Source organism: Lentinus tigrinus (genome assembly GCF_003813185.1).
Source record: "Lentinus tigrinus ALCF2SS1-7 unplaced genomic scaffold L226scaffold_59, whole genome shotgun sequence".
NCBI classification, from domain to species: Eukaryota; Fungi; Basidiomycota; class Agaricomycetes; order Polyporales; family Polyporaceae; genus Lentinus; species Lentinus tigrinus.
The window spans coordinates 83,464-106,741 of record NW_027137968.1 but is presented as its reverse complement, the minus strand read 5'-3'; the positions used below and the strand labels follow the sequence as shown (position 1 = coordinate 106,741).

Here is a 23,278-nt window from a genome sequence, read left to right as displayed (position 1 = left end):
GCAGTGGGGCGGAGGTAGCTTGTATAATGGGGCATACGAAGTAGGTCCTCATGATCTTGTGGAGTAATAATCTCTTCGATTCTGTAACGCACATATCTTACCTGGATACCCATGGGGCGGACGATGTAATACCTCATTCATATGAATATCCCTGTTGCTGTTGGAATATACTTTTATCGGATTGCTATCCATGTTGGTGCACGGGTCTGGACTCTGGCGTTGAGTATGTTTGGATCTTGAGAGGATCTCGGAAGCATCATCAGATGGGTGTCATGCCCGAGTCGATTGACTCTCGATCACACCGCGTGCGATGCGGTACACTTCAAGTTTGCCGCGCTTGCGGTCAGTGATACATGGCAGACTGCAGTGAGCAGAGCGAACAACGTCCTCTGCGACGAGTGCAAGCGGTGCGTTGCGTTGGCCCACGGCGGGCCTAGAAGTGCTATTTCCACGGCTGCGTGATTGAAGGCGGAGTAAATATGGAAAAGAACTGCACCCGTGGGGTCCTCGGGGTCCGGGGGACAGCAGATACATGTTCTGCGCGCTGCATTCTGGGGTGCCCTCGAGCTTGTCCTCCCCTTCGTCCTTCGTCCCATTCTCCTCGCCGTTCAGGCATACATAGCCGACGCTCTCTCTCCACGTCCTCGCTCTCGCTAGTCGAAGCTCCACGACCACGCTCTCTACCATGCAGCTCTCCTTCGTTGTCTCCGCTGTGGCTATGGCCATCCTCTCCGGCGTCTCTGTGCGCGCAGAAACACACACGATCCGTTTCGAGAACAAGTGAGTTTCGCCAGTCTTCGCCAGCAAGAAATTTTGCTCATAAGTGGAACTTAAGGTGTGGCAAGGGTACCGTGAGTCGTTGACCCAGAACAGGAATATTGCAGGCACTTATCCGTTGGCTATAGCCCCAACTCATCCAGAACGGCAAAGTCCTCTCCAGCGGCGAGGACTTTGTGAGCAACGGCCCCTTCACCGCTGGCATTGCGTGAGTTTATCTGTCTGATATGCATGACTAAGGTGATGCTGATGATCTGCCAGTTACCTACAAACCGGTATGATTTGCCCAGACGTTTCTCCCCAAATATCGTTACTTAGCTCCACTGGCCAGGCGAATGTCTTTTCAACGGAGAGGAGTGCACGCTCCTTGAAATGACCCTAGTGAACCCCGTGGCTCCCGGCTCTGTCTCGTCGACCGACATTAGTCTGATTACGCCTCACGCGTTCAACGTCGCCGCGTCATTCAGGTGAGATACACACGCCCAGCTGCCCCGTCACTCACATTGACGCCATGTTGTTACCGTCTAGTTATTTCAACGGGTGCGACCGTCAGGGTACCACCTGCAACAGCGCGGATTGCACGACGGCATTCCACAAGTTTGATGACAATCAGGTCCAAGTCCAATGCGACTCCAGCGATGTACGGAGTTCATTCGATAGCACCCTTTCTTGAGCTTACGTCTATCTGGCTGGTTAGGTCGACGTGCTCATTACGTTCTGTGGCGACGCCACCCAGTCCACCGCGTTCGCTAGCGGCTCGAGCAAGCTCTCTTCGGACGTCTTCTCGCGCACCTCCGCCGCTGCTTCAACCAAGTCGGTCGTCTCCCATGCCGCTTCCAGCACCAAGGTTGCCACAACCGCGGTCTCCCCGGTCGCGAACGTCGCGACCTCGGCGTCAGCCTCCGCCGTCACCTCGTCAGCGTCGGCTTCCTCCACCCTCAAGTGCCGCGCTGGAGCTCGCCGCCGCCGCCGCTCCACTGAGCAGCCTGAGGTTGCCGCCCGCGCGTCTTACGACGCCCACCGCCGCCGCCACGCCCGCAACGTCGCAGCTGTCGGTCGTGCCGCTTCCCACTAAGCGACTACCCACCATCCATCCCTCCAGGTCAAGCTCCCTGGCAGCCATGTACCCGATGACCCACACACCCACCACGTCGCAATGTCCCACTCTCGTTATCCCCTCCCTCTCATTTTGTCTGGAATCTGCTCTGCTTGCTATCGGGTCCTTCATTGCTCCAGTCTGCCACACCCGCCGCGGCTCGCGTGCGAGCCTACGTTGAACGTTGACGTCATAGAGATGACTTGTACCTTTGTCACGACCGCCATGCCCTGGAAGGGGACGACCTGCATGTTGTACTACCATACACAAGTGCTGTCCCTGGCTCGCGGTCTACTGTGCATGTAGCTGGTTCTCGTGCGCAGTGGTGCATGTCTTAGGCGGCTTGGGTAATCATTATTTGTAGCTTATGCGAAAGCAATTAAACCGAAATATACGACTATAGAACACAGCGTGTCCATACCAAGCACAGTTGTGACAAGTGGGCACTATCTCGCTGGTGCGTTGCACCGGGTCTCAAGTCGACAGTATTCAGGAAATCACAAGTGTCGAAGAAACCATCCATTCAACGGAAAGACATCATTCCAGACGATGTAGCCAGATATACATGCAGCAATGTGAAGAGGCTCCAGCCTAAAGCAAAATGGCGCACTACTTGAGAGTGGCGAAACCGACAGCGTTCTGATCGAATGAGAACACAGAGTAGACGTTCTTCATGAAGCTACACAAGTCATCGTCAGCACTTTTCTCTCATGCAGCGCCAATCTAGCCAACTCACCTGTCTCCAACGAGCCACACGTTCTTGCCTAGGCCGAGATCCTGGCCGATAATCGCCCCAACACATCGCGTTGTGCTGGCTCGGCCAAGGTTCATGTTGGCCGCGGAGATCGTCCAGCTCTTGCCACCCCAGCTGAAAGCGACGTTATTCGGGACAGAGGTGCACGGGAACGTGTAGAAGCCGTTGCCGGCCACCTTCGAGCCCGGGATGCTCGCGTAGAGCGTGGCAACTTGGCTCGGAGGGCCATATACGAGCGTCGTGCCCGAGTCAATGATCGTCTGGATGTTGGACACAACCGTCTGTCATTGTCGTCAGCCTCTGTTCACGAGCACTAACGAAAACCGTTCTGCGTACCTTCGACCCAACTTGGACCTTCCCGCTCCCGATCTGCCAGAACCCAGAGCCCACGACGGTGTGGTACTCGATCGAGCCAGTGTACAGCTTCGAGTTCGTGCCCCCGAGGTACAGCTCCGAGCCAGACTTGGCGAGCTTGAACGCGAACACGCCGGTCTTCACCGCACCCTGCGCCTTTGCGCTGTTGAAGAACGGGTTCTAGTTGAACTCTGAGATTGCAGGGTACGCCATCCCGAGGATCCCGTCCATCGCCTCGCCGGCAAACGACGACGAAAGCGTCGTCACGGGCGCAAAGTACTGGTTCTTCGCCGTCACGCCTGCGACGGTGACCGTGTCGGTGTACACCGGGCCAGAAACAGAGGAGCCGTCTCCGTATGAGATCGAGAACTGGCCAGACTTGTGCACGGACGTCGTCGAGGCGGTAGCGTTGTATTTGTCCTTGCCATTGCACGTCGAGCTCGTGCAGTTCGTAGAGGGAACCCACAGGTCGGACGAGCCAGTGTCGAAGTCGATGAGGAACGACTGCTTGTTGCTGCCGATCGTGATCGTACCGGCCCAGTACTCGTCATTGGCCTCGTCGGTGAGAGGCTCGGCCTGGCGTGCGTGGAGGTCGCCTGGAGAGGTCCCGGTGAGGTTCAAGGTGGCGACGGGTGGGATGTATGCGCCATCGTTGAACGCCTCTGGGCCACGGTTCCGCTCGAGGTTCAACAAGTTTTGGCGGTGCTTGCTGGAAGAAGGGAGTGAGTGAGTTGGGGGCACTGCGACGATCGAGGTGAGGACTTACTTGCGATCGCGGACAACCTGCTCGGCCGCACTGCGGTAGTCGAATGACCCGTCGTCCTTGGTGAGCGCACTGCGCTTCTGGAACGCAATGGGAGTGTCAACTCCGTCGACCAGCGGGGTGGAGGTGGCTGACAAGACGAGGGCCAGAGTGATCAAGCTGCTCTTAATGAACATGACCGCGAAGTGTACACTGTACGCTTTTACGTGGGTGGTGGAAGTGGGAGTGCAGTAGGAGAGGTGAAATGATGCCTCTTCGTCGTCGGGGAAGGCCACCTTTTATGTCCCTGGTCGCACATCCGACGACTCGGGCAGAAAGAGGAAATCCCGCCTCCATGCAAGCCACACTGGGTTGCAGCTGTCGGGTAGTGCAGATATGGAAGACCGTGAAAGTGCTTCCGCTAGGGTGTAGGCCAGATTGAAATTGCCACTGCTCGAACGATCATATCCAGCCTGGAATGATTGATCATAATTGAAGCCAGTGATACCAACTACCAGTTGGTTCCCAATGGCAATTGGCCTACGACTCTGACGGATCATATCTTCTGGTAGAGCGTAGCTTGCTGCTTGCGACTTGTCAGTAAGTAGTACATGTAGTATCCGCGGGCGGATTTCGAACTCACTGACACGCCTGTCGGGCACGCCGGGGTTTCCGACTCGGCACAAAAGTGGCGAAAGCATCGATTTGCAGGACTGCCCGAGTGAGATCGGAGGCGGAGGCGGGGTCGGACGATGTTTTGTAAAAGTGGGCAAACGGACAGTCCTAAACTCCGAATTAGTTGGAGGAGGTACGCAGACTAAGTACTTACTCTGTATTCAGTCACTGCATGCTGTACTGCCCACGGATCCGGAGTTTCTCACGCCACATCTCACGGCGGGCAGAAGAAATTGAACAAGGCCTTGCATGTCTGCAAGCCTGAGCCTCGGTGGGGAAGGAGTCAAAGGGCTGCGCCGCTGTCAGGTCAGGAAGTCCACGACTCCCACTGCATGTACCATCCCTCCCCGTCCGAACGTGAGCTGACGAAGACGAGAGAGCATATATGGAAGTATAGTTTTGTCATCCTGCAACTACATACAGCACGACGTACAAGTACACGCACAGTAAGCACCACAAAGAAAACATGACTTCGAGCCGGCGGTCTATAAGAAGCAGTACTACCTACGGGGTTAACATTGTATTGAGTGTTCTTCCAACATGCCATAACATAGTTCGGACTTGGAGAAAGAAAGAACATCGAGAGGCGAGAGATGGAGCAATGGGTAAAAGGTAAGATGATAGAAGACGAACACCGACACCGAGGAAAGGGAGAAACAGCCGCATAAGGGATAAACAAGTGATATAATCGAGGACAATGGAGGGAAGGACGAAGAGAAGCGCGCAATGATTTACAGATGGTGTACACATAGCGCTCCTCTTTTCGGCGACTACGCGTCCAAAGGGTGGTCCAAAATGGGTAACAGGGGAGAGCGGGGTGGGATGTAAAGGGCGGGCTTCGTAAGCTTGTCATGTCGGTCGTGCTGCTCGTATTTGTAGTTAGGGTGGTCGTAACGTAGATGCAGCGAAGCGCGTCGCTCGGAGAGCTGCAAAGAAGTAGGATAGATGAAGCGAAGCCCGAGCGACGGCGGGATGCATGGACCTCAGTCTCAGTTCATGTCTTCCCAGTTCGGTCTCGACCCGCCTATCGACAGCTTGCCCATGATCTTGCGCTGCCTGAGGTTCTTCACCTCTGTGCTGATGAGGTCCCGTAATCGTTCGAGATCGAGACTGCGCTCCGCTCTTGAGCCCATAAGCAGGTTACGCCAGATGCCCGCCGCAGCGACAGAATTCTCGATCGGGAGCTGCATCGGTCGGTGCAGACGGACCATCTTCTGCATGAGGTGGTCCGGGCTAGGGTAGATGGCGTCCGGCCATGCGATCCGAATGGCGAACCACCAGCCAAGAGGCTAGACAAGCACGAACGTGTCAACCAGCTGGGTCCTAACAAAGCAAATATGACTACTCACGCGGCCGTCAGGGAGACACCGCTCCGGGTACGTATCATAAGTTGTAAGCGACCCATCAGGTAAAGAGAACCTGCACATCGAATATGAGCTACTGGTCCGACACGTGGCAAAATCCAGCACTCACCGATGTACAACCCAGTGGCTATCATCGTTCCGATGCTTCGCCAGCACGATCAATAGCCTCGGGATCCCCTCAAGCCCAAACGGCGCCCACAGATCCCTCAACATCCCGCACGCGTCCCCATGCCGTCCATTATACACCGCGGTGCTGATCGCGTCTGCCATGTTCGGAGGCACGAACAGCCTGTCCACACGCCCCGGTGGGCTGTCGGTCATCTTCGCGCGCACGTACCGCTTGTACGTCTGCGTCGACCAGATGCTCAGCGCGATCTCGTCGACCTGCATCCCGCGCGCGCAGCTGTTCACCGCATTGTCCAGCTCCGTCATCGGCCACACGATCGCCCAGCTCAACAGCCGCTGGTGGATACGCTGCCACGGCGGTAGCATCCGCGGCTCGCTCCCGTACTCGCCCTGCTGCCACACCGGTTCGTGGTGCTGGTCGAGCGGCTCTTGCGGCAGCGGTGGGAGCGGGGGCGATCCCGTCCGCGTGTACGCGCCCGTGTTCCCGTCAGGGATCTCCGGGAGCCCGGACTCGGTGATGGCTGCCTGCGCGTCGCCATCCTCATCCTCGTACTCTGCCCCGTCGTCCCGCGCGAGCTCCCAGGTCTTGTGTGTTGCGACGGACTGGCTGCCCGTGGGTTTGATCCGGAGCTTGTACAGCTCCTGTTCGAGATACTGCTGCCCGGGCGAGTTCTCGCGATCTTGCAATCCGGGAGCGTAGTCGCTCTCGAGCCCGCGGGTGTCGGCCTCGGTGTTCGCGAAGTGCTGATCGTCCTCATCCTCGTACACATCTTCCTCCCGGATCGCACCATGCATAGAGCCGTCGTGATGGTGCATCGAACCAGGAAGCGTGTGCAGGTGTGTTGAATCTCTGATCATGTCCACCTCGCCCGTCTGGTACATTGACTCGTCTCCAGTCGGGTGCTGGTGAATGTCTATGGTCTGTGTCATGTGGCTATGAGCGTAGCCCTCATCAATCTGCGAGCTGGGATAGTGGTGGTGGCCATTCGCGTAATTGCCACGCTCGGACATATACGAGCCGCCGCGCGACGACCTGAGGCTCTTCTCAATCTTGGGCGCAAGGTCATCGATACGATTCTGCATGTTGATGAAGCCTTGGAGCAGCTCTTTTGCCCACTCGGGAGGCTCTTGATTTGGACCGCCGACTTGAGAACGCCCTCCCGCCTTCGAACTGGCGCCTGTCAACGCAGCCGTGAGGTGTACCGCAGGATCGTGGTCATGGTACGACTTCCGATATGCCTTGATAGACTGCACAGACGTACGAACACTTAGTGGTCGGACGAACACATAGGGTCGTGAAGGCTTACCTCGTTGTCGTACTTCAAGCCCAGCTTCTTGACACGAGCCCTGACGGCTTTACGCACCGCCTTCTTAACAGGCTCGCCCATCGGCTGATCCAAAGCATGCAGCAACTGGCACAGCTCCATATCGTGGAAGTGCGAGTTGACGACTTCAGGCTCGAGCATCGAAGGCGCCATAGTGGAGAGCGCATACGATGTTCGCGTCCGCGCGGGGATACCGAGGACGCTTTGAACTATGCGTTGCTCCTCGGCATTGAGGTGGAAGTTGTCCGGGGTAGCGGCGCGCGACGGAGTAGGCGTAGTGTCCGGATCTTTCACCGGATGCTTCGAGCGTGTAGGGGACATTGGGGGTGCCTGCGACCGACCTTCCGTCGGGGCGACGCTGGGCTCGCGCGGCATCGCGGTAGCTTGGCTTCGTGGGGACATCGGGCCTTGCGATCGGGCTGGACGGTGGTCGGAACGCGAAGACACTGCACCACAAAGCACTCGACTCACCAGCACTCTGCGACTTCGCATAATTCGTGCCCACTTTACTGGGCTGAGGGTGTCCATTGACCTCTGTTGTACTCCTCACGGACCTCGACGGCTTATGTGACGGCTCCCGCTCCTCCACCCTCTCCAACTCCTTCCGTTGTTGCTCCATCACCGCTTGCTGGCGCGCACGTCGAGTACCAATCATAGAGGCTGACTCTGATGGAGATATCGAGTATGCTTTGTTCGTTCGTTGACCGTCGTCAACGACGGACTCTGGCAGCGGCGGGTAGACCGTGCCCTTCGTCTTCGCGGTGTTGCGCGACTTGACTGATTGGTTTTGTGAAGCCGCAGTCCGTGGCGACCATGGCCGCTCTGGAGCAGCCCCGCCGGCAGCCGTGCCCGTCCGTGTCGGTGACAGTGCGCGCGACGCAGATTTCGGGGAAAGCATCTACGCCGCGCGATGAGCTTATGGCCAAAACGCAGCAAGAGCGAACACTACGTACTCCGTTCTCAGGGACCGCAGAAGGGGCCTTCTGTGAAGCTTTGGTGGAGGCCGCCTGACGAGTGCGAGACCCTACCCCGCTGGGCGCAGCAGCATATGAAGCTGCGATACCAGTCGTAGCCGCAGGTGCCATGCCGAATTGCTGATATATCGTCAGATTTGGCCTCGCAAGGCGAGTATAAATAACAAGACGTTACCTGGAATGGATTTGGGTGACTCTGAGTTGGAGAGCTAGGCACTCCAAGAGACGTCTCGGGAAGGGGCACTGCGGCAGCCTTTGAGGGGCTCGCCTGAGCGCACGGAGGGCGGCATGTTTAGGAAGCATTCCTCACGATCAAGAAGCTAGGAACTCACGACGGCATTTCGCCCATTGAAGCTTTCCCTGGGAAGAGGCCCGAAATTGCCAAAAGAAGATCCGTAGGATTCAAACTTAGGACCGGGCGGGTCGTCAGGACCTGGTTCGTGTTCCGGCTGGGGTGGGAAGTCAGTCGTCTCTTCAAGGTGAAGACGGAGACGGCACTCGGAGCACTCACAATACCGGTAGTGTGTATAGGGATAGTTCGACCGAGCTCGGAGGGATGTTCTTGGACGTCAGACCTAATGTCTTCGCCACCATTCTCTCCCTCATCCGCGAGGTCCTCCAACTGCCGGACGCTACTCGCGCCCTTGCTTTTGGGGCGCGGAGAGCGGGGGACTTGAGAGCCCACGCTGCTGGCTCGATCGTCTTCCGGGGGGTCTTTGTCCATTCCGTCAAGGTATAGAAGGACTATCCGGGAGTATGCGGTCATCAAGCAAGGCAACAAGGTTTGGAACGGGAATCATACCTTTCTCGTTTGATGCTGCACGATAGTTGGAAGGTCAATCTAGCGCATGGGCAGAGTACATGCATCGAGACGTACCGGGAGTACTGGACCGCATCATGAGGGTATGAAGGGAGTCGTTGACCGCGGACATGATTGGATTGGATGAAGGTCAGTTTGTATGAGATGGTCGGGGGGTAGAGCGGGATGGTGGAGGTTCGCAAGCGTAAAGATACAGTCGTGAGAGGCAGTGATAAGGTATCCAGATGAGATTAGAGAGGGATGAGGCGAGGAGTGAGGTCACACAGCGGAGGAGAGCGAATATGAACCGTCTGCAGCCGCAGGCCAGGCAGGCGCATGTTCGTCTTTCTGTTGTCGCCTGTTTGCGAGCGTCATGGGCGCCTCCTCACCGTTGTGACTGCCTGCGACGCGTCTCTTCTCCTCGTCAACGCTGCAGAGGCTGGTCCGCTGCGTTCACCTGCAGTGGCCTGCAATGCACTCGCTATGCGATCAGGCAACTTCCCGTTTGCTTCCGCTGGCAGCAACCGATCACCCAACGACGGGAATGAAGGTCGCGATCGTCTGCATTCTTCGTGCCACTAGTCTCCGAGCTGCGACTTGAAGTGTACTCATATTGTCGGCGCATGGACACGGATATACTTCTCGAGTATGGATCCCACCTCTACGTCGCACGGCCATCGCGGCCGTATATACGCCGTGGCACTGGTGCTTCCGCCAGTGAAGCTGGAGGCAGAGGGGACAGAAAGGTTCGTGTTCTCTGCCCATTCTCTTGCTTTATACCCCCGAGCAAGTGGTGGGAACGCTCTGTGACGGAGGAGCATCATCGTGAACAAGTACGCCTCCATCGACCATCCCACTCCTCGCCCTTACTCGGTTCCGGGTCCGGGAAACACTGGACACATGAAGCCCTCCAGCGAACTTCCATGCAATATTGTCTTCGGGTCAGGTCGATCATAGGAACACTGTTCTACGCGCACTACAACCCTGGTCAACCTGCTGGACATCCCTCAAGTTGTAAGACTCGCTGCAATGTGTCACGTCTACGGGATATCCCACAGACAAATTCGCGGTCGGAGAGCTCTCTGATAGCTCCATAGATTCCGTTCGGGAACGTTTAGTATGATCAATTCATGATGTGAGTTTGGGATCCGCCCGCCGTATCCTACTAGCTCAACTCTATTACGCAGGTTCAATCCCTGTGTCGACACCGTTAGCCAGTCCGAAACCCAACTTGGCCTCGATTGTGGTCAACTCCGACGACTGTCCGAAGACTAGCTCACTTAGCAGTTCGCAATTGCAATCTGGCCTACATCCCAGCGGAAGCGCTTTCGCGGCCATCCATATCTGCACTACCCGACAGCTGCAACCCAGTTCTGGCTTGCATGACGGCGGAATTTCCTCTTTCTGCCCGAGTCGTCGGATGTGCGACCAGAGACATAAAAGGTGGCCTTCCCCGACGACGAAGAGGCATCATTTCACCTCTCCTACTGCACTCCCACTTCCACCACCCACGTAAAAACGTACAGTGTACACTTCGCGGTCATGTTCATTAAGAGCAGCTTGATCACTCTGGCCCTCGTCTTGTCAGCCACCTCCACCCCGCTGGTCGACGGAGTTGACACTCCCATTGCGTTCCAGAAGCGCAGTGCGCTCACCAAGGACGACGGGTCATTCGACTACCGCAGTGCGGCCGAGCAGGTTGTCCGCGATCGCAAGTAAGTCCTCACCTCGATCGTCGCAGTGCCCCCAACTCACTCACTCCCTTCTTCCAGCAAGCACCGCCAAAACTTGTTGAACCTCGAGCGGAACCGTGGCCCAGAGGCGTTCAACGATGGCGCATACATCCCACCCGTCGCCACCTTGAACCTCACCGGGACCTCTCCAGGCGACCTCCACGCACGCCAGGCCGAGCCTCTCACCGACGAGGCCAATGACGAGTACTGGGCCGGTACGATCACGATCGGCAGCAACAAGCAGTCGTTCCTCATCGACTTCGACACTGGCTCGTCCGACCTGTGGGTTCCCTCTACGAACTGCACGAGCTCGACGTGCAATGGCAAGGACAAATACAACGCTACCGCCTCGACGACGTCCGTGCACAAGTCTGGCCAGTTCTCGATCTCATACGGAGACGGCTCCTCTGTTTCTGGCCCGGTGTACACCGACACGGTCACCGTCGCAGGCGTGACGGCGAAGAACCAGTACTTTGCGCCCGTGACGACGCTTTCGTCGTCGTTTGCCGGCGATGCGCGCGACGGGATCCTCGGGATGGCGTACCCTGCGCTCTCCCAGTTCAACTAGAACCCGTTCTTCAACAGCGCAAAGGCGCAGGGCGCGGTGAAGACCGGCGTGTTCGCGTTCAAGCTCGCCAAGTCTGGCTCGGAACTATACCTCGGGGGCACGAACTCGAAGCTGTACACTGGCTCGATCGAGTACCACACCGTCGTGGGCTCTGGGTTCTGGCAGATCGGGAGCGGGAAGATCCAAGTCGGGGCGAAGGTACGCAAGAAGGGCTTTCTCAGCCCTCAGTACTTTGACGCTGACAATGATGACAGTCGGTCGTGTCCAACATTCGAACGATCATTGACTCGGGTACGACGCTCATCTACGGCCCTCCGAGCCAGGTTGCCACGCTGTACGCGAGCATTCCGGGCTCGAAGGCGTCGGGCAACGGCTTCTACACGTTCTCGTGCACCTCTGTTCCGAACAATGTCGCTTTCAGCTGGGGCGGGAAGAGCTGGACGATCTCCGCGGCCAACATGAACCTTGGCCGCGAGAGCGCAACGCGGTGTGTTGGAGCGATTGTCGGCCAGGACCTGGGGCTGGGCACGAACGTGTGGCTCGTTGGAGACAGGTGAGTCGGTCAGAATAGGGAGTGCATGAGAGAGAAAAGTGCTGATGGTGACTTGTGTAGCTTCATGAAGAACGTCTACTCGGTGTTCTCGTTCGACCAGAACGCTGTTGGCTTTGCCAGTCTCAAGTAGAACGAAACGCCTTCCACCCTCGCTCCTTTGTATACTAGTATGTCGTCTGGAACGACGTGATATCAATTAAGATTCCTTTGTTTGTTATTCATGTTTCTGCTTCCACGAGTTGTTCGGCCCAAGGTTTTATCTGGCGTCTACATAATCAACTCCTCCCATTCAAGCATCGTAGGCTCAGTCCGTGGAACTGGAACGATAGGACAGTATGTAAGTACTATTGCTGGCGACTTCAGCAGCAGGTAGTACTTCAAGCTTGGCGAGAAGTTGCGACAGATTATATAATATTCCACTTGCCGCGTTGGCCGGTCCGCTCCTCCCGACGTTGCACGCGTCTGGCTGGCAACCGTATGCGACTCACTGAGTTTGTCTGCTCATACATCTACCGTATACCACATTCTGTGCTGCCGCTGCGTCATACAACTTTGTCTGCTTCGAACACCAGTTATCAACAGTCGACCATGGAAGCCGATGTTCCCGATGTGAGTCGAACACGTAGCCGAACATGCGCGTCGATCTGACTTACCTACCCGACATGATGAATAGATTGAACTCGACCGTTTTACTGTTGAAGGCAACGAAGGCAATGTCTGTTGGGCTGACATTGCATTCATTTGGGACGCGTATAGGACTTGGTTATCTGCTCGAGGTTTCACGCCCTACCCCCTTGTCGCCGAGTTGTGGGTTTCACCTGAAACAACGGCATCTGCCTCATTGCCATATGCCTTGCGTCTTCCTGACCGTTCCGACGAACAATCTCTAGATAATTCCGTGCGTAGTATGCTATGACATATTTTGACTTGACTTGCTTACCTCCCATCAGCTCATGCAGCTGAAGGTTGCCCCGGCGCAGGACGCTGTCGGACGCGATGTCATGCTGAAAATAATCAGCAAGGACTCTGTAGAACATCGCATATGCCAAGACCTCTTGCGTTGCGACATAACGTCTCCGGGAAACTTCCAGGGCGTCTTGCCGCCCTTAGCTATCCTCGACACACCCCACCAGTTCTCGTTCATTGTGACGCCACGGTTCGTCTGAATTATCATGTCCACTTTCTTCTTACTGATCCGCTTGTCGCAGGTGGGGACATGCTGGCAAGCTACGATTGTTTGAAACGGTCGGGAACGTGATCCATTATGTACGATGCTTACTGAAGGTGTGTATTCACTCGTTAAGTACACCGTTGCTTCCCTCATTGATGTCCGTCTACCCAGGGCCTTGCCTTTTTACACAACCACCGGATAGCGCATCGGGTATAATTCTCCGTGCAGCATCGTCGCTCACCTTGCTGACCTGTTTCGTAGGATCTTGACCACCAGAACATCCTGGTCAATTGCTATTCGTTGTATCGATCGGTCTATGATATTCAGGCGGAGATGAGAGAACATCGACGCAGTCCAGAGATAGCATATTGTCTCTTTGACTTCGACCGCGCACTGCAATTCCCGCTAGACACGCCACTGAGAAGTTGTCGCGCCCCTGCCTCTGGAGCGATGGTTGCGTTATCTCCCTATCACCCGCTGGATGTGTCTTTTGGCGAGTCTGAGTACAATCCGTTTGCGTTCGACGTCGCATGTCTAGGAAACATGTTCAAACTGCATTTCTCGGTAAGCCTACCCTTTCTCTCGTAGTAGCGACGACATTATTAAACTGTTGCAGCATGCGACTACCGAATTTCCCATGTTGGCGCCGTTGTTTGACAAGATGACCACTCATTTCATATCGGAACGTTTCAGCGCTCCAGAAGCGCTGGAATTCCTAGAGTACGCCGTCAAGACTTCAACAAAGGCCACGTACGCTCTCCCCGTAACACTGGCTATGGATTGGGAGTGCTTGCGAAACTCCGGTAGATACTGGTCGACGCTCTCTCCGTCATTCCACGTTTCGTGGGGTGCGTACAAGACGCCGCCACTGAGCTGGACGTACTATGTCTTGGACCACATCGCCGATTATCGGGTCGGATGGAAGTTACTGACATTCCTGCAACGTGTTGTAGGCATGTGAGTTGTATCAGCTTTCTCAGTTGCATGTTATGATGGGTTATTTGATGATACTACACGACACAGCACAGTGAGCATCCATACACGAACTTGCATTTCATCGAGTTTGACCATCTAAAAGTAGCCATCTTGAGGCCTTCTCAAGATGAACCGCGTAGTACTCGTCAAAGCTGGCAGCGTGCGCAGGCTGCGGGAATTTGGCACTGCTCGCAGGCACCGCCCGTCAGGTATGGGAATACCAAGGTTGGTTCTAAGGGCAAAATATCCGTACGCAGTGCCGCGGAAACCCACCAAACAATGATGCAGCTGCAGCTCCATGCACTGCTCTCCAAGGCTAGAGTGATTCTAACCCCACTTGATCAGCGCGTTCGATGGCGATCTTCTCCGACCGCTCACGGACATGAGCTTGCGGCCTCAAGGCACTGCTTACGTTCGTCGCAACAACTGAATAAGGCTATCGCTTGGCAACAATTTTGGGCGTTACCAGACAAGTAGAAGCGTTGATCGACGTTGATCCCGTGTCCATCGGAAGGTGCTCGAGTACTACATACATAAAGTATGGGACTGATCGCGCTATAGGGAAGTCGCCCCCCGCAGAGTGTACCGCACGACCTATAACATGTCTTCCTCCGACGTTGCTGAAATCATCGCAGAATACGAGTCTTCGTGCGTCGCATCATGTCAATTATCCGGATACCTCATTCGACCTCACTCGAGCACACAGATTCGTGTCGCTATGCTGCAGTTATGCCACGTTCGGTGAGTCCAGTCTTCAGCATAATCTTAGCGCTGCTTGGATCCTGACTGATCGCGACTGTACACAGTGTATATATGCTATGACTGGCTCTTGACCCTGGACGAAGAGATCAACCTCTTCTGGAATCGACGCGTGTCAGCCGCGTCGATCTTATACTTTGCCATCCGCTACCTCGTCATCATCTTTTGGATCATGGGCTATCCAACGAACAATCTCAGAGGAATGGTATGTGCTACGTAGCTGGTCCCTGGCCATTGGCTATGCCATTCCGTTCAGCACTGATGGACGATGTCGTACCATTCAGAGGTACGTGCGTCCCGACTGTGTACCCGCAGGTCTCACACGAAACGGGAACATCCAGCTGCGAGGCCTACATGTACACGATCATGGTCACACAACTCCTCATATACGTCTTCCCTGCTGGTGAGTGCACCATACGAGCTTACCCATCATCCCCTCCGCGGCTGACCGAGGTTCCTTAGCATTTTCGGCCTTGCGCGTGTACGCACTCACGGCCAAGAACAAGATCCTCGCGGCGATCGTCTTCTTATTCGCCTTAGGCCCTGTATATGCGAACTCGGTGCGTGTTATGTCCGCGCTTGCATCGTATCGACTGGCCTACGTACATACCGCATCCACTGACACTATGATAGGCGCACTTTGCATGGGAGAAGCCTATGTATTTGCCCGACTGGGGTTGCGTGATTGACGACAATGCGGACCATAAAATGGGAGTTATGTGAGTCTCCTCCTTCCTTTCACAACCGCGACGTCCGATTGGTGTAGCTCACAGCGGCCTGGTATTACAGATGTGAGTACCCAGTGGTTTCTACTGGCGCAAGCCTTATACCCGAATCTTTATGTCATGCAGTCACAGGCATCTCAAGAGGGATGCTCTCCGTTGCTGATCTCTTGGTCATCATCATCACATGGCAGAAGACATCATTTGCGGCACGAAACGTGCAAGTCTCTATCGGTCCTTCTATTGCTCAGGTCCTCTTCAAGAGCGGTATCATGTACTTTGTGTACGTCTGTAGTAACATCCTACTACCAATACGGCTGTCCTTGGTGCTTATACAACACATCCAGCCCGCTGGCCGCTCTGAACATCCTACACACAGTCCTCACAGAGACAGGGGTCCGTGCTCTCCGACTGCGACTCTGCACCGCGACTTATGAGGTTACTGACATTCATCCACGCTAGGCAGAGCAATTCCTGCGAAACTCAAGTGTTGTGTCCATCTTCATTGACCCGTGAGTGTTTTGACTCCTCTTACAACATTAGATTAACTGGATCGCATTACGCTGTGCAACACAGCGTAACATCCGTTCTCGCATGTCGTTTCCTCCTCAACCTCCGTAGGGTCGAAGTCGGTCGTTATACCACCCAGAGCGTGTTAACCGCTACCACGGTGCGCTTCATCCCCGATTCGAGCAACCCCACCGAATCAACGGCGTCCGGGCCCGGATCGCAACGCACCAACACACTACCGCCATTCATCTCGTGCATGAGTGAGCTGGTCGATATGGGGTTCTCCACTTCGACTTCGCACCAGACCGGGCAGGGGGATAGCGAGTACGAAGACGGGACGGAGCTTGCAAGTGTTGTGGATCACCGAATGCCGGCACCCTGACGGTCCAGCTGCCGCGCCACCACGAGACGGAGAACCGATCGAGGAGACTCTCCGCTACATATGACCTGATTGACTAGTAGATACTGCACACCTAGATACCTGATACCTGATTGTACAACAGCACATACTCAACGCACAGTCCACAACATCCAACGGAATGCACGTTCGCCATTCATGCAAGCGAGCCCTACATCATAGAACGATCAGCGTGGCGGTCACAGCAAGACAAAGATATCACGACTTACCATAGGGTCCCAGGCCGGCAGCACGACCCTCTCCGAGCCCTCGAACACCTTCACCAGCTCCTTCGGTGCAAGCGCCTTCGGAATCACGACCTGGTACACAAATTGCTCAAACCATGCGTCCGACATGACGAAGTAACCCTTGTTTCCAACGTCGGGACCCCACGAGTTCTCGACCTTGTACCGCACAGGCTTGCCGGCAGCATCAAGATGAACGCCCGAGATGACCATCGCGTGCGTCATGGAGGACTCGTTCGTACGCAAGCGATCCGCCTTGGTAAGCCCGAACTTGATGTCGAATGCTGCCTCGTACTCGAAGAGCGCCGTGTCCATGATGCCCGCGTTGCGGTCGGAGAACTGCCCGACGTCGCAGCCGAAGAAGACGGGCTGGCCAATCTTGATCTGCTTCACGACGGCCTGCTTGAGGTTGTCGATCTCTGTGTTGACGTCTGTGCATGTGGCAGGTGAGATATGAAGGTGGGAAGCATGTGGGCATAACGTGGACGTACAGAGGACTGGCCGGGCACCCCAGATGTTGCCGAGCTTGTTGACCGTGTACAACTTGCCGTACTCGTTACGCGGGTCGTTGATAAGAGAGAACGAATCCGCAGGCTTGAGTGTGATAAGTCAGATGCCCCCGAAACTACTCGACCAAGAATACTCACCGAGTACTTGTCATACGCGAATGTCCTGTAGAACTGTTTTGGTGTACCGGTCCACGATGCAGCTTTGCCGTCCTTGTCCAGGTAGTCCCAGGTGAAAGGCTCGTCCGGCTTGGGTATCACACCGAGCGTTGCACTCATGATGATGTACACCTCCTTGAGGAGCTCCTCCTTCTTCGACCGCAATGTCTGGATGATCGCCTCCTCGGACAGCGAGGTGTTGGCCCGAAGAGACGAAGACAGGTCGCGGAGAATGAGGGAATGTTCGCGCAGCTTGGTCTTGATGAGGGTGTTAATAGGGGAAGAGAGGGACGAATGGAGTGACTCGGGGTAGACGGGCTGGGGAACAACGCCGTACGTCTCCAAGAGGTTGACGACCATGTCCCACTGGCCACCATCGCTGATGAGTTCGTCTGAGAGGTAGTCGACTAGCCGATTGTCAATCGGCAAGTCCGCGTTCTCGATGGACAGCTCGAGGAAATAGTTGGACTTGTTCAGCTTGTCCCAGAAGAAGAGGTACGCCTACGCGAAGTGTGCATAAGCTGGCGAAGTTGTAAGAGTGAGTCAGGTCGTACCTGTGAAAGCTGGAAGTCGTCGAGGTTTAGCTTCTTCATGACGCTGTACCGGAGGACATTTGTAGTCGCGAATAGCCAGCACCGGCCGGAGCTCTTCTGGCTCGTGATGGGGTTGGTCTTGAAGTCAACCTCGTTGTTGAACACATGGGCATCCGCGATGACGGTCTTCCGTGAAACCAGGGTCTCGCGGATGTTGGTATGGTTCAGGATCGTGCGAGAGAGCTGCAGCTTGGGCGACTGCGCGACTGCATCTTCCCAGCCATCGACGTGTCCAAGGGTGAGCGCACCGTCCGCAGAGAGAGGCGCAGAGATCCGGAGGTCCGCAAGAGACTGAGACAGCTCACGAAAGGTGTGATTGCTCTTCTCGGAAAAAGAACGGCGGGAGTCAGCCTGAGTAGACTCGGTGGGCTTGGACGACGAGGATCCCATGTCGCAGAGTCGAATGTCAGGCTGGCAGTGGAAGGTGAGGACGACTCGACGTAGTCATCCGTGATAAGTACTCAATCGACGGCATGTCCGCGCCGCAGTGGCTAAGGATAGCCGCGGCGCATGTGGGCCAGATAGCCTGCAATATACATTTCAGCATGTGTGCATCCCCCACACGGTCAGAGGCCACAGCCAGTCAGGCACTTACCCTCTGATAAACCGACGCGTGCTGATTGGTGGATTGGATTCATCCATGTATCGCCATATATGGCAGATAAAACGCAACGTCCACCTCGTCCGTCCGTTATTCCCTGCTAGTCCGGCCATGACTGCTTGCAGCAAGCTGGCCAGAACGTTCAGGCAGTAGAAAGTTCAGAGGACGCTGGAGAGGCGCAAGCTGAGAAAACGAACAGCGCCAAGACTTCCGAGCGTGCCTGTGACCTCAATCATCTGAGTGTGACTGATCGCGTCTTGCCCCCAGGCGCCTTTCCTGCTAACTGCATGGACATCATTGCTTACCCTGTGCCCACCTACTAATGTCCTCCAATACTTACTGGACGATCTATTCGCCTGCGGAGCTTTTATTGTCCACTGAAGAGCGCAATCATCTTCGAAGCCTCTAGTACTACTGCTTGTGATATCTTCCGCCTAAGACTAGGCTCGCTCTAGTTCCTCGTAAAGGGGCATGGCCTGCCGCGATGTGATATGCAATGACTCGGAGTGTATCGTAACATATATCTCCCTGGAACATGTGAGTCCTACATGCATCGCTCGGCACGTGTGTTGCGCTCAATAAACGTAATACATTCGTGCAGTCCTCCTACGTTCTGCCAGGGATGTAACTTCCGCCATGTCGACCCATGGGTGTGGCGACTACGACCTACTCTCAACTGTCTCCCTTCCATCGGTTGAAGTCTTGCGAGTTGCAGTCAATTCCATTGCCTCCGACGACATGACCGTGCCTGGAGACGATATATGCGCTTGTCTCGCGCGGAGATGAGCACCTGCTGAATGCCACAATGTCCTGTATTCACAGAAGAAGACAGACATGGAGTCTAACACATTCAGAGTGAGTTGTCACCTGGCGAAGAACTTCCGACAATGTCCAGCAGACCATGTCGATCGGCTGCGACATAACCGACGCCATGGGCACCGCCGCCCATCCGCTGCTGTGGTAGAGGAGAACGAAACAAGTCCACTGTCATTGGCCCATGCACCGACAGGATACACGTCTTGCGCTACGGCGGTTAATGAACAGTTTGTATTCAAGAGGAACGTATAAAGCTGGTGCGTCTAGGTGGTCTCCAGCATCATCGCGCTCCCTCGTTTGATACGACCGACGGACCATCTGCCAATACGGCTGTATCGATCGTCCCCAGAGCCTCTCTACATTCACCTACGAGCTACCATAGCAGATGTGTTCTCGCGTCTCCTGTCAACACTGCTCACCTTACATGCAGACCTCTACGACGCATGCACGCGCAAGCTACCTTCTGTCCCCATCTGTCCGCAACGTAGATGCGCCTCGGTTAGTCCATTCCTCATGGTTATGAGTCCAAACGGCTATACTCATACATCCTTCGACTTGTTAGAGTTCCTCCGACGGTATAGATGCGAAGTAGGGGCTTTCACAATTCCCAATTGTTCATGCCTTTGCTCCGCATCGTACAGCATACCTCTCGTCCCCCCTATCCCGTGTCAAAATTAACACAACTAGCTCCTTCCGCTGCTTTGCCTCCGTGAGTACCTATCATTGTCTTTGACTCCGCGTCCCAGCAGCAGGGCCGACAGCCGTGAGTACTACCATGAGAAGGACCTCGTGAGCATGGGAATAAGCTTTCAAGCTCCTCCCAGGAAGCTGGGAGTGCCCAAGGAACGAAAATTTGGTTCCAGAGGAGACCTTCCTCGTTCTTTGACCATGTATACCTTGTTCAGCGAGGCTCGAACTTCAATCGCACGAAGTGGAGCGCAACATGCAGGTGCGTGTCTCGATGACTATACTCACCTTCACAATGTGGTGCACGACGCTTGTGTCCCTCAGCATGCACGCCTCATTTTCCCCACGACACACATACCGTGGGCCTATACGGGACGCGCTCATCTGGTTTTCAACAGCTGTGGGAGCGATACATCCGGGGACACTCTGTCATCACGCTGGCCGGGTGAGTGCGACAGGAAGCAGTGCGCTTATGGACCTCTCTGTGTCACCTAGAACAGCAGCTTTCGCACTGTTGCCGAACGTCCTGTGAAAATTATGCAACGTTGGGATCCTGGGCACCGAAGGCGTTTGGGCTGCGAACTGACACACGTTCCGTTTCCGGCAATGTCTTCCACGTCGGCGGTTTTTGGGCGTCTCCGCCCTGCCAAGGTCTGTACTGAGTACAGTCCACCGACAACCCTCACTCACACTGACAAAGTTCAGGCGTACCACATGGACCTATATGCGCACAGGTGTCAGATAGATATGCCGATCACTCAGATTGATTCGCTAGGTGAATGTGTTGAAGTGGCTAGGACGATACGTAGGACTCATCACTGAAGTCACACATGTTTGCAGGGACAGCGTTCCAGGTGATGAACTCTCACCAAGAACCTTACCTTCCCGATGCCGCTCTTCCGGCATGCCCAATATTGTGGTATGTCAGTTCGGCTTCGCATATGTCCACTTCGTCAACTGACTCCTTTGTCGCAGATTCTCGAGCATCCACTCCACTGTGGCATCGGTACCGTGGTCGTGCTCGCAGGCACCGGTAGCAATCGCGCAATCACCTTGTTCCATCTCCTACGCTGCCCACAGCCGAGGTCCTGAACCCCTCTCCGATGTTCGTTGTTCTCAGGAGCGCACCCGAAGCTTGGTACGGTGCTATGCAAGCAGCGTCGGAACATCATACACTGGGTACCCGCCATGCCGTTCGAGCTGGGACTGGCATTCGATTGGCTGCGCACAAACTGTACGACGACACACCGACTTTGCGGCATCCCTCATACACCCATTGTCTCGGATTTTCGCATTCACGCTGTCAGAATGGGCGCAGCGTGATTGGACAGCCTCCTTGGCAGACTACATACCTCTCGCAAATTTGAGACATAGCAGTACAGCTTGCACAAGGACGGACGAGTATAAAGGTGTTGGGACGACGACGACGAATCTTCAGGTCATCTACCTCTCCTCAGTCATCTCCTCTTCTGACAATGGCCTTCAAGACACTCGCGTCTTTCGTCTCGGTTCTCGCGGCTCTTCAGGTCGCCAACGGTCAGTTTCCCCGCCAAGGTTCTTGGCTGCAAATCCTCATTCTTCCGATTCCTTGGTATAGGTGCTCTTGTCCGTCGGGTCACCTGTGCTGACGGCAGCGTCACGTCCAACGCGGCATGCTGTGCGCTCTTCCCGGTCATCCAGGACCTGCAGACCAACCTCTTCGACGGCGGCGAGTGCGGTGAGGAGGTCCACGAGTCTCTTCGTCTGACCTTCCACGACGCCATTGGTATCTCCCCTGCCATCGCAGCCCGCGGCCAGTTCGGGTCAGTATGAATACTGCTTAATCACACCGTGACCTGCATATCTGACACCCTCATAGCGGTGGAGGTGCCGACGGCTCGATCGCCTTGTTCGAGGACATCGAGACCAACTTCCACGCGAACCTCGGCGTCGACGAGATCATTGACGAGCAGCGCCCCTTCGTCCAGCGCAGCAACCTGACCACGGCTGACTTGTAGGTTTACTCCGCACTGTGCGCTATGCATGCGACTGACTCTCTTTGTCGCGCAACACAGCATCCAGCTTGCTGGTGCCATCGGCGTAAGCAACTGCCCCGGGGCTCCTCGTCTTGCGGTGTTCATCGGCCGCCCCGACGCTACCCAGCCCGCCCCCGACTTGACTGTCCCGGAGCCCTTCGACACCGTCGACAGCATCCTGCAGCGCTTCGAAGATGCCGGTGGATTCACCGCCGCTGAGGTTGTGGCCCTCCTCGCTTCGTGAGTACATCGACTTCAGGGATGTAAGTTCTCACTGACAAGCCTTCTAGCCACACCGTCGCGGCGGCCGACCACGTCGACCCTTCCATCCCGGGAACCCCCTTCGACTCGACTCCCGAGCTCTTCGACACCCAGTTCTTCATCGAGACCCAGCTCCGTGGCACGCTCTTCCCCGGCACCGGCGGCAACCAGGGTGAGGTCGAGTCTCCCCTCGGCGGCGAGATTCGTCTCCAGTCCGACTCCGAGCTCGCTCGTGACTCTCGCACTGCTTGCGAGTGGCAGTCCTTCGTCAGTAAGTATCCAACGTCGCTCGACCGCTTTTTGTGACCAGTAAACTCACCACACAACTTCCAGACAACCAGGCCAAGCTTCAGTCTGCCTTCGCTGCTGCTTTCCGCAAGATGACCATCCTCGGTCACGACGAAAGCTCACTCGTCGATTGCTCCGACGTCGTCCCCACGCCCCCGGCCCCGGCTTCCAACGCACACTTGCCCGCTGGCCTCACCCACAACGACATCGAGCAGGCTTGCGCCAGCACCCCCTTCCCCACTCTCCCCACCGACCCCGGCCCGGTCACCACCGTCGCCCCTGTGTAAGTTTCTTGTGGCATCCTGCTATGATTGCGGAGTCGCTGACATCGTATTCATACAGCCCGCCCTCCTAAACGACTCGCAACCTCTTAGACACGCTGCTTGGGCCGGAAGTGGATTCTGTTCTGGGAATCCCTGCTTCGTGATTCAAGACATGTATTTTGGGATCATATCTGTATCATGGGATAAATTTGATTATTCTCTGCGAGCATCACGTTTGCTGCAAACCGTCAAGTATACTGTGCACCTGGTCAAGGACAGAACAGACACAATACCGAGCTAGCTCCGGAATCATCTGTCTTGTAAACGAGCCCTACGTTGAATGGCGACCGCAAATGTCCACGTCCCCGCGCCCCTGACGTGGGTCGTTCATCATGAAACATATCAGCAAAGCCTTTGTCCGCGTTCAATCAGTAAAGTGCAGGACTTGTCAGACGAATGCAAGGAAACTC

At 55.6% G+C, this 23,278-nt stretch overlaps 9 protein-coding genes across 9 annotated transcripts; 6 read left to right on the top strand and 3 right to left on the bottom strand.

Moving 5' to 3' along the window:
- The first annotated feature begins 363 nt into the window (after positions 1 to 363).
- On the top strand, positions 364 to 2,302 carry L226DRAFT_540556 (uncharacterized protein). Its single transcript, XM_067681896.1, has 7 exons — positions 364 to 780; positions 836 to 851; positions 906 to 985; positions 1,039 to 1,052; positions 1,109 to 1,244; positions 1,306 to 1,417; positions 1,475 to 2,302. The coding sequence occupies exons 1-7, from the start codon at positions 686 to 688 to the stop codon at positions 1,850 to 1,852; spliced, it is 831 nt and encodes a 276-aa protein (XP_067529216.1). The 5' UTR covers positions 364 to 685; the 3' UTR covers positions 1,853 to 2,302.
- Positions 2,303 to 2,482: 180 nt separating this feature from the next.
- Positions 2,483 to 3,920, bottom strand: L226DRAFT_548497 (acid protease; the record flags this gene model as incomplete). The annotated part of the gene is made up of 5 exons (XM_067682596.1): positions 2,483 to 2,552; positions 2,610 to 2,908; positions 2,964 to 3,144; positions 3,172 to 3,690; positions 3,748 to 3,920. 5 exons carry the CDS (start codon positions 3,918 to 3,920, stop codon positions 2,483 to 2,485), a joined length of 1,242 nt encoding a protein of 413 aa, XP_067529215.1.
- Positions 3,921 to 5,387: 1,467 nt separating this feature from the next.
- Positions 5,388 to 9,119, bottom strand: L226DRAFT_576274 (uncharacterized protein; the record flags this gene model as incomplete). Its single annotated transcript, XM_067685320.1, has 11 exons — positions 5,388 to 5,687; positions 5,748 to 5,817; positions 5,872 to 7,136; positions 7,196 to 7,632; positions 7,685 to 8,111; positions 8,167 to 8,307; positions 8,363 to 8,455; positions 8,520 to 8,636; positions 8,699 to 8,931; positions 8,990 to 9,004; positions 9,065 to 9,119. The coding sequence occupies 11 exons, from the start codon at positions 9,117 to 9,119 to the stop codon at positions 5,388 to 5,390; spliced, it is 3,153 nt and encodes a 1,050-aa protein (XP_067529214.1).
- A 253-nt stretch (positions 9,120 to 9,372) lies between these two features.
- On the top strand, positions 9,373 to 10,332 carry L226DRAFT_319369 (uncharacterized protein). Its single transcript, XM_067673868.1, has 2 exons — positions 9,373 to 10,121; positions 10,174 to 10,332. Exon 1 carries the CDS (start codon positions 9,610 to 9,612, stop codon positions 10,081 to 10,083), a length of 474 nt encoding a protein of 157 aa, XP_067529213.1. The 5' UTR covers positions 9,373 to 9,609; the 3' UTR covers positions 10,084 to 10,121; positions 10,174 to 10,332.
- Positions 10,253 to 11,970, top strand: L226DRAFT_599794 (acid protease; the record flags this gene model as incomplete). Its single annotated transcript, XM_067685668.1, has 5 exons — positions 10,253 to 10,701; positions 10,759 to 11,277; positions 11,305 to 11,485; positions 11,542 to 11,840; positions 11,901 to 11,970. The coding sequence occupies exons 1-5, from the start codon at positions 10,529 to 10,531 to the stop codon at positions 11,968 to 11,970; spliced, it is 1,242 nt and encodes a 413-aa protein (XP_067529212.1). The 5' UTR covers positions 10,253 to 10,528.
- An 823-nt stretch (positions 11,971 to 12,793) lies between these two features.
- Positions 12,794 to 13,972, top strand: L226DRAFT_548493 (uncharacterized protein; the record flags this gene model as incomplete). The annotated part of the gene is made up of 5 exons (XM_067682595.1): positions 12,794 to 12,996; positions 13,049 to 13,124; positions 13,183 to 13,221; positions 13,273 to 13,575; positions 13,628 to 13,972. 5 exons carry the CDS (start codon positions 12,794 to 12,796, stop codon positions 13,970 to 13,972), a joined length of 966 nt encoding a protein of 321 aa, XP_067529211.1.
- An 825-nt stretch (positions 13,973 to 14,797) lies between these two features.
- Positions 14,798 to 15,697, top strand: L226DRAFT_443583 (uncharacterized protein; the record flags this gene model as incomplete). Its single annotated transcript, XM_067674847.1, has 3 exons — positions 14,798 to 14,961; positions 15,167 to 15,316; positions 15,568 to 15,697. Coding segments are annotated over 3 exons (444 nt in total), but the record flags the coding sequence as incomplete, so codon positions are not given.
- Positions 15,698 to 16,406: 709 nt separating this feature from the next.
- L226DRAFT_517002 (peptidase C1B bleomycin hydrolase) lies at positions 16,407 to 18,375 on the bottom strand. The gene is made up of 5 exons (XM_067678498.1): positions 17,839 to 18,375; positions 17,267 to 17,785; positions 17,111 to 17,213; positions 16,605 to 17,050; positions 16,407 to 16,546 (listed from the first exon to the last, which is right to left on the bottom strand). Exons 1-5 carry the CDS (start codon positions 18,265 to 18,267, stop codon positions 16,532 to 16,534), a joined length of 1,512 nt encoding a protein of 503 aa, XP_067529209.1. The 5' UTR covers positions 18,268 to 18,375; the 3' UTR covers positions 16,407 to 16,531.
- A 3,081-nt stretch (positions 18,376 to 21,456) lies between these two features.
- On the top strand, positions 21,457 to 22,832 carry L226DRAFT_473168 (Mn peroxidase MNP3; the record flags this gene model as incomplete). The annotated part of the gene is made up of 6 exons (XM_067676505.1): positions 21,457 to 21,517; positions 21,579 to 21,783; positions 21,840 to 21,974; positions 22,036 to 22,236; positions 22,287 to 22,528; positions 22,591 to 22,832. The coding sequence occupies 6 exons, from the start codon at positions 21,457 to 21,459 to the stop codon at positions 22,830 to 22,832; spliced, it is 1,086 nt and encodes a 361-aa protein (XP_067529208.1).
- Between the last annotated feature and the right edge of the window lie 446 nt (positions 22,833 to 23,278).